The following is a 16198-nucleotide window of genomic DNA, read 5'->3' as shown; positions in this document are numbered from 1 at the left end:
ATAATATAAAAAGAAATTAGTTGACATTAAATATTTAACAGTGCTTTTTCTAAGGAAAAAACTTAATGTAGCAATATCAAAGGCATTTCATATTTTCCTTGATAACAGTGAATTTAATTTTTGAAATATTTTTCTTGAATTTTTTTAAAAAGGCACATTGCTGAATTAATATTTTACATGGAAGAGCTTAGAGCACATGTGAGGAAATACGGACCTGTAATGCAGAGGTATTACGTGCAGTACCTTTCTGGCTTTGATGCTGTTGTCCTCAATGAACTTGTGCAGGTAAAAAATTATGTCATATTCTCCCTTTTGTTCCTTATTTCCCTCCTCTCTAATAACTGATTTATTTGCTCAGTAAACATTTACGAAAGTAATCTTTTGCCAAGTGGTGAAGATACAAATGTAAGTAAGTCATGGTCATATTTTGTTAAGGGGATCATCATCTAGAGGGGCAAAAACATTTTGTTGTAGTTCAGTGTGATGGGCATTATGCTTACGTGTGTATAAAACTCATAGTGAACACATGCAGGGAATAATTCTTTATCTTGGGGGTGGAGAGGTACAGTAACCAAATTATAGAGGGTCTTGCAAAAGAGGAGGTTAGTCATAAATCAGATTTAATACTTAGGAAGATCACCCTGACTCAGTGTTGGTGATAGATTGCCTGGGGCCAAGTGAGGATGCAGAGAGATCAGAAGAAAAATTACTGTAGTAGGCTAAGTGAGAGCTGCTGAGAGCCTGAACTTGGGCAGTGGCTATGGAGATCAAGAAGAGTTCATGGAGACATTATAATTGATAATTAAGTATTAGAGGAAAACAGAAGATAAATCTTTTTGCATAGTGTGTTAGAGAATGGCGAGTAAAAAAAAAATTCATCTAGATGTCATAGTTTAATAAAATGTCCTAATTTTATTTTCAGTTTGTATTTTCTTCTATTGATTTTTAGTCTTAGCTTTTTTCATTTTTTTGCTTTCCATAATTTCTTGATTCAGTCTTTTTAATCTTAATATAGTTTTATTTTTATGCCAAATAAATTGACTTTAAGGAAAATAATATTTCAGTGTTTTCATTTTAAAAAATCAGATGTCTATAAACTACTATAAGCTAACATGGTACAGAGGAAGAGCATCACGAATTATCTTTATATTAAGACTACTCTAAAACTACTCGTTTTCCACATAAATAACCATACTTTGATATCCGAATTTTCTTTCAAACCTACCTAAAAATGCAAATTAAAAAAAAATTGTTCATGTAATTGTTTACCCTGGATTATATACAGTTTATAGTTTACTATCCTAAACTAGTTTATTTCTTTTATCCACTAGATGGAGCTCATATGCTTCCTTTAATAATGTCTATTAAAAGGGGGGATAGAAAAGCTGATTTTATGCTTAGAGTGTTATTGCTTTGCTGCAGTTTTTTTTGGAATAGTTATTACTTACCAGATAAACCAAAGTCTACTGTGCTATCACAATCTAAAAAAGTAAACCAGACTCTTGGTTTCATGGCATTTTGAAACTTACTGTGACTAGTTGGATATTTATTAATACATTTTACAGATTTATGTTAAAGTGTTAGAATTTTTAAGTCACTCCATGTCTTTTGGTGTCTTTTATATAAATTGGATTTTAACAATACTGAGAAAATTAATTTTTTATTTTTTCTGGGATTATAGTAATAGTAGTAGCAGCAGCAATAATAATACTAATATTAATAATTGGCAAATTTATTGATAGTATATTACTTCTCTACAACAACTTTGTGACGGTAGGTATAGTGAAGAAAAAAGACCTTATGTAACTTGATCAGTATTGCACAGTTCATGAGTAATAGAGCCACTATTTGAACTCAAGTCTTAACTCAAATGTCTGAGCTTTTTACCACCCACTTCTGTTGTAAAGTATATGCATAGTGTTTTTAACCATTTGTTAGGATTTAAATTTAGAACTAAGATTAACCTGTTAAAATAGTTCATTGTAATAGGTATTAAATTTTTTTAAATTGTGGTAAAATATACATAACATAAAAGTTACCATTTTAACCATTTTTAAGTGTATAGTATAGGACATTGTGTACATTTACATTGTTGTATAAGTCTAAATGTTTTGAAAATTATTTATGCTTTTTGTGAGCTAAGCATCCACTTTTTAAAAAGTTAATCATTTAGCATCTACTTTACATGCAGTTATCAAATATTCACTTTTTTTAGCCAGTTTGAGAGGGATTTTTTTTTGGCCGTAATTTTGTTGAGGTAAAATTTATGTATGATAAAAATCATCCATTTTTAGTGTACTGTTTGAATTTGGGCAACTGTATACATTCATGTAACATTACCAGTCAAGATGTAGAGCATTTCCAACACTAAAAGTTTTCTTCTGCACCTTTGTAGTTGATTCCCTCTCTAGACCCCCAGCAACCCCTTGTCTGCTCTTTGTCACCTTTTGCCTTGTAAAAAAGTTTTTCCTATAAATGAAATTGTCATGATATAATTTCTTGTTTTTCATTTCTTTCAATTAGCATAATGTTTCTGAGATTCATCCATGTTATTGTGTGTATCAACCTTCCATTCCAGAAAGGAATGTTTATTGCAGAAAAATATTCCATATTATGGATATGCAAGTTTGTTTATCCATCTACCAGTTGATGGACCTATGAGTTTCTTCCCAGCTAGATGTTTTTATCATTATTTTTTGATTTTCAGAATCTTTCTGTTTGCCCTGAAGATGAATCAATCATCATGTCCTCTTTTGTGAACACTATGACTTCTCTAAGTGTAAAACAAGGTAATAAGTCTTTTAAATAAAAACATTTTCTTGTAATCAGGTTTCAAATTAGATTATTAAGGAGAGGATTTAGCAGTTAGTTTTTACAGAATTACTTATCTTATTTTGGGACATATTTAACCTGTTCTCTTTTGTTTTAACTTTGTTCATTCTGAAGCAAAGGTTTCCAGAATGGATGTGTGATGATTATAAAATCATAAGAAGTATAGCTTAACATTTCTTATTATTCAGCAGGGGGAAGAAAGCATTTTGTAATATAAAAAAATAATAAAGAAAAATGAGCACTCCACATCGTAACAAAGTGCATATTTGGTCCAAGCATTACCTATGACAGTAATGGATACCACTAATAAAATGGTTAATCTGGGCAGGCACTTTATATGTATTATCCTATTTAATCCTCATCAGTGTTAAAAAGCTGTTACTACTTTTATTTGACAGATTTGGAAACTTAAGGTTTAAGGGTTAACCTCCCAATTATTTAACATGGTTTGCCCACACTCTAACAGATGTTAACTACTACAGTAGGATCTTAAGTTCAGGTCTGTCCATCTCAAAAGTTGATGTCATATAATAGACTGCCTCTCCATTAGTTGAATACTCTATTCCAGTAGACTGATATGATGTTCTAGTTTTATAATCTTTAAGTAAAAGGTATCAGAAACCTTGAAAATTTCTGAGTAATAAATTTATTTAGTTTTATTAACCTTTATAGTTATCACACTTAAGTAATGAATCTACTGTAACCTTGCCTGGTTGTGTTTGGTTTACATAAAGTTATTTTGTGGGACTTCAGCATGCTATCCAAAGTTTCTATTTGCAGGATTCCTCATGCTCTATTTTAGGTCCTTTAAATTGACATGTAAGCAAACTGAGAGTCACAGGGTTTAGGAGAGAAGTCTGTACTTTACACTTCTCTTAGCATAACTGCCTCCTTTATCATCATCTTTATCGGATATGAGAATTATTTCACTCTTACCTATTAAATTATTTTTAAATTGCAAAATAAACATAATATGAAATTTACTATCTTATCATTTTTAAGTGTACAGTTCAGTAGTGTTAAGTATACTCACATAGTTGTGTAATAAATAATCAGAACCTTTCATCTTGTAAAACTAAAACTCTAAAAAATAACAATTCCCCATTTTCCTTTTCCTCCAGCCCCTGGATCCACTATTCTACTTTATGTTTCTATGAGTTCGACTATTCTAGATACTTCACATAACTGAATTGTACAGTATTTGTCTTTTTTGTCACTAACTTATTTTACTTAGCATAATGTCCTCAACATTTGATCCATGTTGTAGTATGTGGCAGAATTTATTCCCTTTTTAAGGCTAAATAATGTGCCATTGTGTGTTTATATCACATTTTGTTTATCCATTCATCTGTTGATGGACTTTTTTTTTTTTTTTTTAAGATGTTGGGGGTAGGAGTTTATTAATTTATTTATTTATTTTTGCTGTGTTGGGTCTTTGTTTCTGTGTGAGGGCTTTCTCTAGTTGTGGCAAGCGGGGGCCACTCCTCATCACGGTGCGTGGGCCTCTCACTATTGCGGCCTCTCTCATTGTGGAGCACAGACTCCAGATGCGCAGGCTCAGCAGTTGTGGCTCATGGGCCTAGTTGCTCCGCGGCATGTGGGATCCTCCCAGACCAGGGTGCGAACCTGTGTCCCCTGCATTAACAGGCAGATTCTCAACCACTGCGCCACCAGGGAAGCCCCTGTTGATGGACTTTTTGGTACTTCCACCTTTTGACTGTTGTGAATAATGCTGCTATAAACATTCGTGTACACATATCTTCAAGACCTTGCTTTATTCTTTTGTATATATGTCCAGAAGTGGAATTGTCTTAGCTCTTAAATTTTAAAATGTGATTATAGGTTTGTATAATTACATTATTACAAATTATATTAATTATAACTTAATTACATTAATTTGGTTTGTAATCTTTTTTCTATTATTGTAGTTGAAGACGGGGAAGTATTTGATTTCAGAGGAATGAGATTAGATTGGTTTAGATTACAGGTAAGAATAATTTTCATTGTCATTCTGTTTTGTTATTGAATACCTTAGTTAACATGAAAACATAACTTAATATGAAAAAAATATTCATTATATACCTATTGAAAAGACTCCTTTTGTATAACTAAAATAGTCTACTTCATGAAAGAAACTTTTTTTTATTGAGGTATAATTAACATGAAAGGTTCTGTTAGTTTCAGGTATACAACATAATGTTTCAATATATAAGTATATTTTGAAATGATCACAGTAAGTCTAGTTAATATCCGTTACCACATGTAGTTACAAAGTTTATTTTTTCTTGTGATGAGAACTTTTAGGATTTACTCTCCTAGCAACTTTCAAATATATAATACAGTGTTATTAACTATAGCCACCATCCTGTACATTACATACCCAGGACTTACTTATTTTGTAACTGGAAGTTTATATCTTTTGACTACCTTCACCCATTTCACCTACCCCTGACTCCCTGCCTCTGGCAACCACCAATCTGTTGTCTGTACCTGCAAGTTTGGTTTTTTCTTTTGTTCATTTTGTTTTGTTTTTTTGTTATTTTATATTCCACATATAAGTAAGATCATATGGTATTTGTCTTTCTCTGTCTGACTTCTTTCACTTAGCACAATGCCTTCAAGGTCCATCCATGTTGTCACAAATAGCAGGATTTCCTGCCTTTTTCATGGCTGAATAATATTCCTGTGTGTGTGTGTGTCCCACAACTTTTTTTATCCATTCATCCATCAGTGGACACTTAGGTTGTTTCCATGTTGTGAATATTGTAAATGATGCTTCAGTGAACAAAGGGGTGTAGATATCTTTTTGCATTAGTGTTCTCATTTTCTTCAGGTAAATACCCAGACATGGAATTGTTAGATCATATGTTAGTTCTATTTTCAATTTTTTCAGGAACCTCCATACTGTTTTCCATAATGGCTGCACCCATTCCCATTCCCACCAATGATGCACATGGATTTCCTTTTCTCCACATCCTCACCAACACTTGTTATTTATTGTCTTTTTGATAATAACCATTGTAACAGGTGTGAGTTGATGATTAGTAATGTTGAGCATCTTTTTATGTACCTGTTGGCCATCTGTATGTCTTCTTTGGGAAAAGCCCTATTCAGATCCTCTGCACTTTTTTAATTGATTTGTTTTGGTTTTTTGCTATTGAGTTGTATATATAGAAGACATAATTTGTATTAGTTGTTAAATTTGGATAAATATATTTCTCACTTATACCAATATAAAAGTTTTGATTACAGTATCATATTTTTTACATAACTAGGTTTTTGGGCCACGTAGTCTTTGTTATAACTACTCTGCCATTGTAGTGTGAGAGCAGCTTTATTTAATATGTAAACAAATGGGCATAGTTGTGTTTCAATAAAACTATTTATAAAAGCAGGCAGCTGGCTCACAGACCATAGTTTACCATCCCCTGATCTAGTGCTAAAAGCTTCATTTTTATGAAATGCAGAAATAAATATTAGACTTAAAAAGTTTTTATTCAATATATAACCATCACATAAATAGTTTTTAAGGACTTTTTAAAATTCGAGCCTGAAATTTTTGTATGTACTGTAAATTTAATGATAGAATTTAATTGCCCCTTAAATATTTCTAGTAATTATGGGGAAACTGTGGCATGGTATTTTCAATAACTGTATATTTAAAAATAATAATAATATGTTCTCATTATAAAAAGTCAAAGTATCCAGAGGTAAAGTAGAAAAGGAAAATTCACACTTTTCCCAGTTTCATTCCCCAGAAATATTAACTCTTAATAATTGGCCTATGCAGTATCCTTTTAGATGTTCAAACCTATAAATGAGGTTATACTGTATACTGTTCTGCAACATAAAAAAATTTTAAAGTGTTTTAATTAAAAGTGAAAATATAAGCACCATGTGTTTGAGGAAGAGATTTTTAGATGAATACAGTCTCAGGAAGCACTCATAGAAAGAGCATAGTTTTCTGGCAGTCTGCTTAGTTCCCTGAGGTGCTTTTGCTTTTGTTAGGTTCTTTCCTTCCAGTGTCAAAATATATAGGTACTTTTCTGTCTGTTGATCTGTGTTCTACAACAGCATATTTTTAGAAATTAAGATTTTATAAATTAAGCCACAGTTTTAAGTAACTTGCCTGAGATTACAGAGCTGGTTAGTGGGAGATCAGGGGAAGAATACTTGAGATACCACCATCCCCAAATGTTTAATGTGTATGTATTATAGGTTATTTTCTTCCAGTTAAAAATAAAGTTTAGAAATTAACATTTTCTTGTTTTAAAAAATGCTCTGGGGCTTCCCTGGTGGCGCAGTGGTAGAGAGTCTGCCTGCCGGTGCAGGGGACACAGGTTCGTGCCCCGGTCCGGGAAGATCCCAGGCTTCCCTGGTGCCTCAGTGGTTGAGAGTCCACCTGCCAATGCAGGGGACACGGGTTCGTGCCCCAGTCCGGGAAGGTCCCACATGCCGTGGAGTGGCTAGGCCTGTGGGCCATGGCCGCTGAGCCTGCGCGTCTGGAGCCTGTGCGCTGCAGCGGGAGAGGCCACAACAGTGAGAGAACCGCGTACCGCCAAAAAAAAAAAAAAAAAAGAAATTTGGATACACAGATAAACAAAGAAGGAAGACTATGTGAAGAGAGATAGCAATGTCATTACAGTGTTGCATTTATAAGCTAAGTAAAATTAAAAAATCTCACAGAGGGATATATCAATTCTATATCTCTAATGCTCACTCAGATGCTTTATATTCTGCTGTATGACTGCACTGGACAAAGGTAAAATTCTCAAGTAAATTTTTCAAATGAATAAGTTTAAGAATCCTGGAAGTATTTAATAAGGGTATATTTGAAATGCATCTAAATCTCTAAAATTCTCTGAACCTAAATGTTGGTTTAGGCACTCCCACAAACTAAGAGTAAGAGACTGAAAGCAGTTCAAACTTTGTGACAATGACTTTTAAAATTTTTGATGTATATATCCTTTGGCAGAGTAATTCCACTTCTATTTTCATTCATTTTATAAGCACTGCTTATGTATTGTTTCAGAGTTTTTTTTTTTTTTGGGTTTTTTTTTGCGGTACATGGGCCTCTCACTGTTGTGGCCTCTCCCATTGTGGAGCACAGGCTCCGGACGCACAGGCTCAGTGGCCATGGCTCACGGGCCCAGCCGCTCCACGGCATGTGGGACCTTCCCGGACTGGGGCACGAACCCGTGTCCCCTGCATTGGCAGGTGGACTCTCAACCACTGAGGCACCAGGGAAGCCCAAATTTCTTCTTTTTATAAGGACGCTGATCATATTGGATTAGGGTCCACTTTAATGACCTCATTTTAACTTGATTACCTCTATAAAGACTCTTTACATTCTATGGTATTAGGGATTATAATTTTGGGGGACATAATTTAACACGTAACATTGCTCTTAACCAGGATTGTGACATACAGTCACTCAACCCCTTTCTATTGCATAATAGGTTCTTATTTTTTAGTGATAACAGGTCAGAACATACCAAGGAAGAAATAATGGGACATAAAACTGAGCCAGAGAAGTCTTAACTAGGAAAAGGGGGCAGAAGTGCGAGGTGGGTGGCAGTGTCCAGAATCTAGGAGGTTTGCAGAGATTATTAAGAGCAGGTCAACAATGAGGGTTCTAAGACTACAGACTAGACCATAGGATGCAGGATATAAAATATTGACAGTAGTATTATATAATCTGTAGAAGAGTACAAATCCTCTTTTGGGTATTTTATAAATCTGGCTATGAAGACAAGGCATAAAACATGAAAAATTAAATAGCAGTTTAAAAATCTAAAAGCTTAAGTTGAAATATGCCACCAACAGAGTATGATTAACAATTAATTATAGTTTTCTTAGGAAGGAGAAAGTTTTATTCAAGTTGGAATTGCTAGTAATGGCTTTATAGAGAAAGCAACGTTTTAACCCAGACATTGAAAGATAGGTAGAATTTGAATAGGAACATAGCTTACACAGGAAAGGGCAAGTAAAGAAACTTTTTAGTGTAAAGTATTACTACAAGAAGGAAAATATCAATATCTTCACAAAAGATATGAATGATCTGCATTTGATCAGTGATCTGGTAGAAGGACAAGAGTTATTAGGTATAAGCATATGGCCAGAGAGAGATGTCCTGAGCTCTATAGATATCACTTCCTGAGTACAGCAGGGCTAGAAGGATAAGCATTTGGGGGAATGTTATAATATGCTTTGTGCCTTCACTGGAGTCTTTGTAGTCTTAAAAGAAGAGTTCTCCTTCTCTACATGTATTCTCTGCCATTTTTTTCTGCTTCCTAAGGCACCTCATTCCACTGTGTCTCATTAGTCCCTTAAGCATCTTCAGTCACTCTTTCTTTTAGCTTCTTCTCTTCTGCCTTCTAATTTACGTGGGTTGTTCAAATCTTAGACTTTTATTTAAACCAATTCTTTTTTAGTAATGTATGTTTCTTCTTCCATTGTTGTCAGGCATTTCAAATGAGTGTTTTAAATCAAATTATCTCATTTTGTCACCATCTATTTCATCTGAATTTATTTTCACAGTGATATTTTAATTCAGAATTTTTAAAATGAGGCTCAGTTAATGGAAGTCTTTATTGAACTCATGGCCACTACTGGTTTCTCTTTATACTTTAAATCTGATGAAAGGTAAATTAAACTTCCGTTAGACTGTTTGTGATGAATGTCCAGAATATATCTTGCCATTAGAGTACTGCCATCATATTCCTCATTCTCTCCCCTTTACTGGCAGACACAAACAACAAATATAAAACTCTGCTTTGTGATGTGCCTGCCTCAGTGAATGGTAATTTCCTCCATGTAGAAGCTGAGATTTCCCATTGTAGAAGCTGAGGTTTGATTTTTATCCTACTTAAAAGGCAATAATTATTTAGTCTCTTAATATTTCATGTGTACTAGCAGAAGACATGGGGGTCTTGGATCAGAGACAAAGGACTTAATTCACTGCACAGGAAGTGGCATGAACATCAGTATATATACATCATTTTTCCCTTGCTTCCGTGTCTCATGTGGGTAGTACAGAGAGACCCAGATGAATGCTATGCATTGGTCATGTCTTGCAGCTGAGGAGGACTGAGTTTGAGGAACCCTCTGTTTTGTCATCAACAGTAAGCATACTTGCTCTTTGTTCCAGAGGGACACATTTCTTTATTTCTCAAGTTTGGTAGATGCAAATATAATCCCCAGAAATGGCCTGGATAGTGAGTGGTCTGGGCCTTGCGTTTTTGGCATATCCAGCAGGGTGTGTAGGCACACATATGAGATTTATGAAGGAATGTCTCCCTAAAGCCAGAACCCTGGCCATCATCCATAATTCTCTGTTGCCTCTCACATCTAGTCATTCCCAGATTAAACACTTTTGAATTGTACGACCCTAGACCATAGCATAATCCTGTCTGGATTATTGCCACCACTTCATCCTAACAGATCTCTGCCTCCTGTTCCCTTTCTGCCCACCCCTCTCTGTTTCCCCTTCCACAAAGAATAATCTTTCTAAACAATAATTAGCTATCACACAGAACCTTCGGTGGTTCACCAAAAAGTTTAAATTCTTTAACATGATTTTCAAGGGTCTGCAGGATCTGGTTGAATCTTTTCTTTTACCATTTCCTTTCTCTTCTTTGCACTCTAACCACAGCCATAGTGAGCAGTGTTTTGTTCTGTAGGCACCCGTCCTATTCTTGTTCTCCACCCTTCTGAAATGTCCGCCATCTGTGGGCAGGTTTCGCTTTCTGTGAGTTGGTACCTCTTTAGTGGAATTTCTTTCCCTCACAACCTATCCTGATGGTTTCGGTTAAGACCTATTGCCTTTTTGGTCAACGTACACTAATTTTACCATCTTCACAGTGGTTTTCTGGAATCCATCAGTTAATACAATGTGTTATGTTATCCAGTTTTTAATGATTCAGTATAATCTAAAACCTCCCTGAATCAACATGTGCAATACCTACTTTCATCTTATTGTTTCCTATATATGTTTTCTCTTGAAATAGATTGAAAACCTCTTTTGGTAGGGACACTGTGACAGTTCATTGTTTTATACTTTTGATGTTGTAACTTCACTTATTTTGGGCATTCAAGATGAATGACCCATGTATTAGATTCTGTTTTATGGACAGTATTTCAGTTTATTTAAAGAAATTCTTGATAGGAATTTCAAGTTTGGGTCACTGTAGACAATTTTTAAAAGGTGATGTTGCTCATAATAAACTTTAAGTATTTTTCAGTAGTGGGTGTTTTTCTTTTTTCTTTCCCCCCTGTAGACTTGGTCTATACCTAAAGTCATTACCTAAACTACTTTTGTTTTTTGCTTTACTTTTACAGGCATATACTAGTGTCTCTAAGGCTTCACTTAGTCTTTCAGATCACAGAGAACTTGGAAAGATGATGAATACAATAATTTTTCACACAAAAATGGTAGATTCCCTGGTGGAAATGTTGGTGGAAACATCAGATCTCTCCATATTTTGGTATGTTGTAATTTTCTTTAAATCAGAATTTGAAATTTTTATTATCCAAAGGTATATTTCTTGATTATTTATGTTAGTGTGGTGCTTAATACAGTTCAGTAATAGACTCTTAAGAATAAATGGAATAGTGGACAAGTTGCCAATAAAATGAAGTTTACCAAGTTGGGATTTTATATCTATTTTTCTCTATAAGAGCAACTCTTACTGATGTGAATTTATTTTTTACACTTTCTTTGAGGAGGTGAAAACAGTCACTTCAGATTGTGTCATTAGACTAAAGGAAAAAAGTTTTGGGTCAGGGTTAAATAGAGCAAACATTGGAAATTAAATAGCACATAATTTCACTCTGCAGTATTAAGTTAGACATTAATATTATGATGATGTGGTGACTATTCCCTCCATTGTGCTCCACTCTCCTTTGCTTCTATCATATAGCTCTTTTGTTATACTTAGTACTTTACAACTCTTCTTCTCGCCCACATAATATGGTTCTTTTTAAAATTTATTTATTTATTTTTGGCTGCATTGGGTTTTTGTTGCTGTGCGTGGGCTTTCTCTAGTTGGGGCGAGCAGGGGCTACTCCTCGTTATGGTGCGTGGGCTTTCCATTGCGGTGGCTTCTCTCGTTACGGAGCATGTGCTCTAGGTGCGCGGGCTTCAGTAGTTGTGACACACGGGCTCAGTAGTTGTGGCACATGGGCTTAGTTGCTCCACAGCATGTGGGATCCTCCCAGACCAGGGCTTGAACCCGTGTCCGCAGCATTGGCAGGCGGATTCTTAACCACTGCGCCACCAGGGAAGCCCCATAATATGGTTCTTGAAGAAGGTCATGTTTTTGTTTCCTTAATGTCTAATATAGTAGGTACTTAATAAATATCTAAATGAATAAGTGAGCTTGATTGTAATAAAATTAATAGACAGTGGTGTCAGGACTCAAACTTAAGTATTCTTACACCAGAGCTGTACAATAACAACTCTGTTTCTGCTTCCTGACCTTTTTTCCTTTAGGGAAGCTGATGGGAATAGTCTAGTAGATCCCTTTAATTCTAAAATGCTGAGATAGTCTCAGTGGATAGTGATAGTAGTTTCTTTGTATTGAATAGAGATCATTATGAAAAGTGTCTCGTTGCTTTTATTTTTGGGGGAAAAAACCAATCTACACTGATTTTTGCAGTTTGTAGTATGGCTTTAATTAGCAGTGTTACAGAAGAAATCCAAATCGCCAGGTGGGGAAGACATAGGGATCTCTTAATGCAAGTCATGAAACACAGTTATCACATAACAAGTTTGTAAGAATTTTAAGGATTATTTGGAACCCTATCCTATTGTCTGACCCAAAGGCTACCTTGGAAAGAAAATGGAACATTTTACGTTTAGGTGTTTTTGAGCTACAGAAAGGTTCCTATTGCAAAAGAAGGATACAGCAATCAGAAATTCCTCTTCTCTTTCTTGGAAATAAAGGCACTTTGAATAATGTTTAAAATTTGCAAATTTTCAGTCATTTAATTTTTATCCATATTTTCTCTTAACCACAGTCTTACTTTGTCATATCCAAGATAAAGACATGTTTACGACTTCTGTTTGTCTTCATTATTCCAAGATGTACTATATTTTATCACCTCACATTCTTTTAGATTTAACATCTCTTAAATCCGGAAGTAATTTAAAATTGATGGTGTGTCATTGTTTAATTGACAATGTTTTTCTTTCTTAGTGGTACATAAAATAATGGTGTTTCTTAAAATTGATAGTGACTTAGCTTTGATAAAATTTGATGATGTAAGATTTGAATGTCATATATTCATATGCCATAGATATGGTTTATCTTCTCTTTAATTTTTTTATTTAAAAATGTGTTAATGTTATATAAATAATATTTTTATTACTCTGAAATGATTATTGGTGTGTAAGAGATAACTCTTTGGAAAAATAACTTTTCTTTTCCTAAGAGAATAAATGCTACAGTTGGTAATTTTTACTCACTTGAATCAAATTAAATTAATTATAAGGTACTGTTTCATAAAATTTTAATTTTAACTATAAAAATTGTGATTCTAATTTTTGTTTCCTTATAGTTTTTATAGTCGTGCTTTTGAGAAGATGTTTCAACAATGTTTGGAGTTACCCTCTCAGTCAAGATACTCAATTGCATTCCCACTACTTTGCACTCATTTTATGAGTTGCACACATGAACTGTGTCCAGAAGAGGTAATTTCAGAGTAGTATTGTGATTTATATGGTATGCAGAAAAAACTACTCCAAACATAAAGCTGACCGAATGTTCACAAAGACTCACAAAGTCCTAATTATCTAATCTAGCTGCCCACTTAATGCATCTCTGTGCAGAATCAGAAGAATGCTTGAATAGATATATGATATAGACATAATATATATCTGAATAATCAGATAAATATACATACATGTTTGTAAGAACATATAAAGTCACTTGGAATTACCTTTATTAAAATAGTGAGTCAGGTATTAATATTTATGGTAAAGTTATATAGTGATTGATTTTTGAATGCTTAGTTTTCCTCTGAAACGCTCATTGAAAAGACTTGAAAATTGGAGAGATTACTGACTAAACATAAACATTTCAAAGAGGAATTTCACTGACTCGTCAATATAATAGATACAGTAAGCAAAATCCAGATTTGCTGGTATTTGTAATATATTCACATACAGGCACACACAGTTACTGAGTAATTGAACTACTCAAGTTTTACAGATACCAAGTATCTATCAAAAATGTACTCAGTATTTCTTCTAATCTTTCAAGAAGAAATATCACTTTGTGAGTATGGTAAGAATATATATTAAAATTAAATAGTATTTTAAAAAATAATTTAACTTAGTGTTGAATCCCTTTACTTAGAGCTGCAGAACTTGTCAAAAAAAACCTTACAAATAGCAGCATTATTATTATCTTTAAGCATTAGGTAGTATCTGTTGTAGATTGTTTTTCAGCATTTCATTGGAAGCAGACTCAGACAGAAATTAGCCTGCAGGAAGTTTATTAGGGAGTGCTTTTAGGATTAATACCTGTGAGGATATAATACCACCAATTTTAATAGATTTGTAGATTTTTTACAATTAAAAGATTTTTTTCCCCCAATCGTGACACCTAAGATATATTGTCAGTTTTTCCTCACCATCATCCTTCCCATTAATTACCCATCAAGTCCTCTTCATTTTATTTGTATGGTATATTGTAGTTCAGCTTTTCAGTGTTTTTCATCTGTACTGCTAAATAATTTTTCTTCCTTCAATTATCTGCCTTAAAGACTAACACAATGCCACCAGAGTGCCTCTTTCCTTCTTAAAGAACCATCAGTGGTTCTCCATTGCATATGGAGAAAGTAAAAATTTCTTAGGCATTTAAAATCCTCAACAATTTGATCTCTACCCCCATTCTTTTTTTTCTTTTGTTTTATGTCTTTAAGAAAAAATATATATATATATAAACATAAAAATGTAATTTTAAGTATTTTAAAATGTATAGTTCAGTGACATTAATTACTTTTACAGTGTTGTGCAACCTCACCACTGTTCATTTCTAAAACTTTCATCACCCCAACCAGAGACTCTGTATACCTTTAAGCAATAACTCCCCATCCTTCAGCATTCCATTGGAATGGTATACTCCAGTCTGCTTTCTGTCTATGAATTTGCCTCTTCTAGAGAGTTCATATAAGTGGAATCATACAATGTTTGTCGCTTTGTGTCTGGCCTGTTTCGTTTAACATACTGTTTCAAGGCTCATCCGTGTTATAGATACATCAGAACTTTCATTTTATGAATGATAATAATCCATTGTATGTATATATCACATTTTGTTTATCCACTATATACTCACAGTCTTCTACTTTCCACTCCCTACTGTAACTATCCCACCTTAGGTAAACTGTACTCATTTACTAGTCTACTTTTTGGCATCTTAGAGGCTTTTTCCTCATACATAAAATTCATTTCACTACACCTCTACCTTTTGTACTCTTACTTTTTCTTCAGTGATCAGCTTGAATCCACCTCCTCCAAAAAGATTTTCAGCATTCCTCCAGTTAAAATTTGTCCCTCCTTAACCATATTTTCATAGCACTTTCATCATTATTTTATCTATCATCATCTAACCTGTATCATTTATTTTAACGTTTCTACCTCATTTTGTTGGTAAAGTTATGGTTCCTTAATGGGGTAAGACTCAATTCTTACCAAATAATTACAACAGGTAATTAATAGTGTGTTTATATTTATGTAGAACCATAAAATTTATACAGCATTTCTCATCTTTTGTTGCATTTGATTATTACAACAAAGTAACAGCATAGTCAGAACTACTGATAATTTCTGGTGGACTGATGGTTTTTTTCTCCCTATATTCATATAGCTAGTAAGTGGTACTATTCTGTTTTTCATTTAGCAAACTTGTTAAAGCCTGTTATATTCCAGCTGTGCCTTCTTAAACCTGTGATTGAAAGGATGCAAAGACACAGTCTTTACCCTAGACAAATCCATGATCTGATGATCTGTGTTGTGGTAGAAATATACATGGGGCACTCTGGGAACATTGAGGGAATTCACTTAAGGGTGATGAGGGAATTCACCTAAGGGTGAGGATAGAGTAAGTTGGTGTGCACAGTTAATAGTTCTCAGTGCAGTCTTGCTTTGTTATTTTAGTTTTAGCCATTCATCTCATTTAGATCAGAAAGGTTATAGAAAAGGCCTCTAGAACAACTTCTTAATGCTGAGGCTTTAGTTTAAGCTGTAGTACTTACAGTGAATTTGAAGAAAGATGGTACCTTTTGAACTAGATTTGAAATTCACACCCTCCTGGGTCAGCAGGATTCCCAGATAATGGTAGCCAGTACTAATGAGAAACTA

The 16198-nt window shown here is 34.0% G+C and overlaps 1 protein-coding gene across 2 annotated transcripts in view; it reads left to right on the top strand.

The window, feature by feature from the left end:
• Positions 1–16198, top strand: part of NCKAP1 (NCK associated protein 1) — a 97520-nt gene that overhangs the window by 51366 nt on the left and 29956 nt on the right. For both annotated transcript variants that reach the window (XM_004267403.4, XM_004267404.3), the window contains 5 exons: positions 153–285; positions 2708–2789; positions 4761–4819; positions 11173–11318; positions 13393–13525. In XM_004267403.4, the coding sequence (XP_004267451.1) occupies positions 153–285; positions 2708–2789; positions 4761–4819; positions 11173–11318; positions 13393–13525 (553 nt within the window). The remainder of the gene's footprint in view (positions 1–152; positions 286–2707; positions 2790–4760; positions 4820–11172; positions 11319–13392; positions 13526–16198) is intronic.

Source organism: Orcinus orca, chromosome 7 (genome assembly GCF_937001465.1).
Source record: "Orcinus orca chromosome 7, mOrcOrc1.1, whole genome shotgun sequence".
NCBI lineage: Eukaryota > Metazoa > Chordata > Mammalia > Artiodactyla > Delphinidae > Orcinus > Orcinus orca.
Note: the sequence above shows the minus strand (reverse complement) of the source record. Positions and strands in the feature narration are given on the sequence as shown.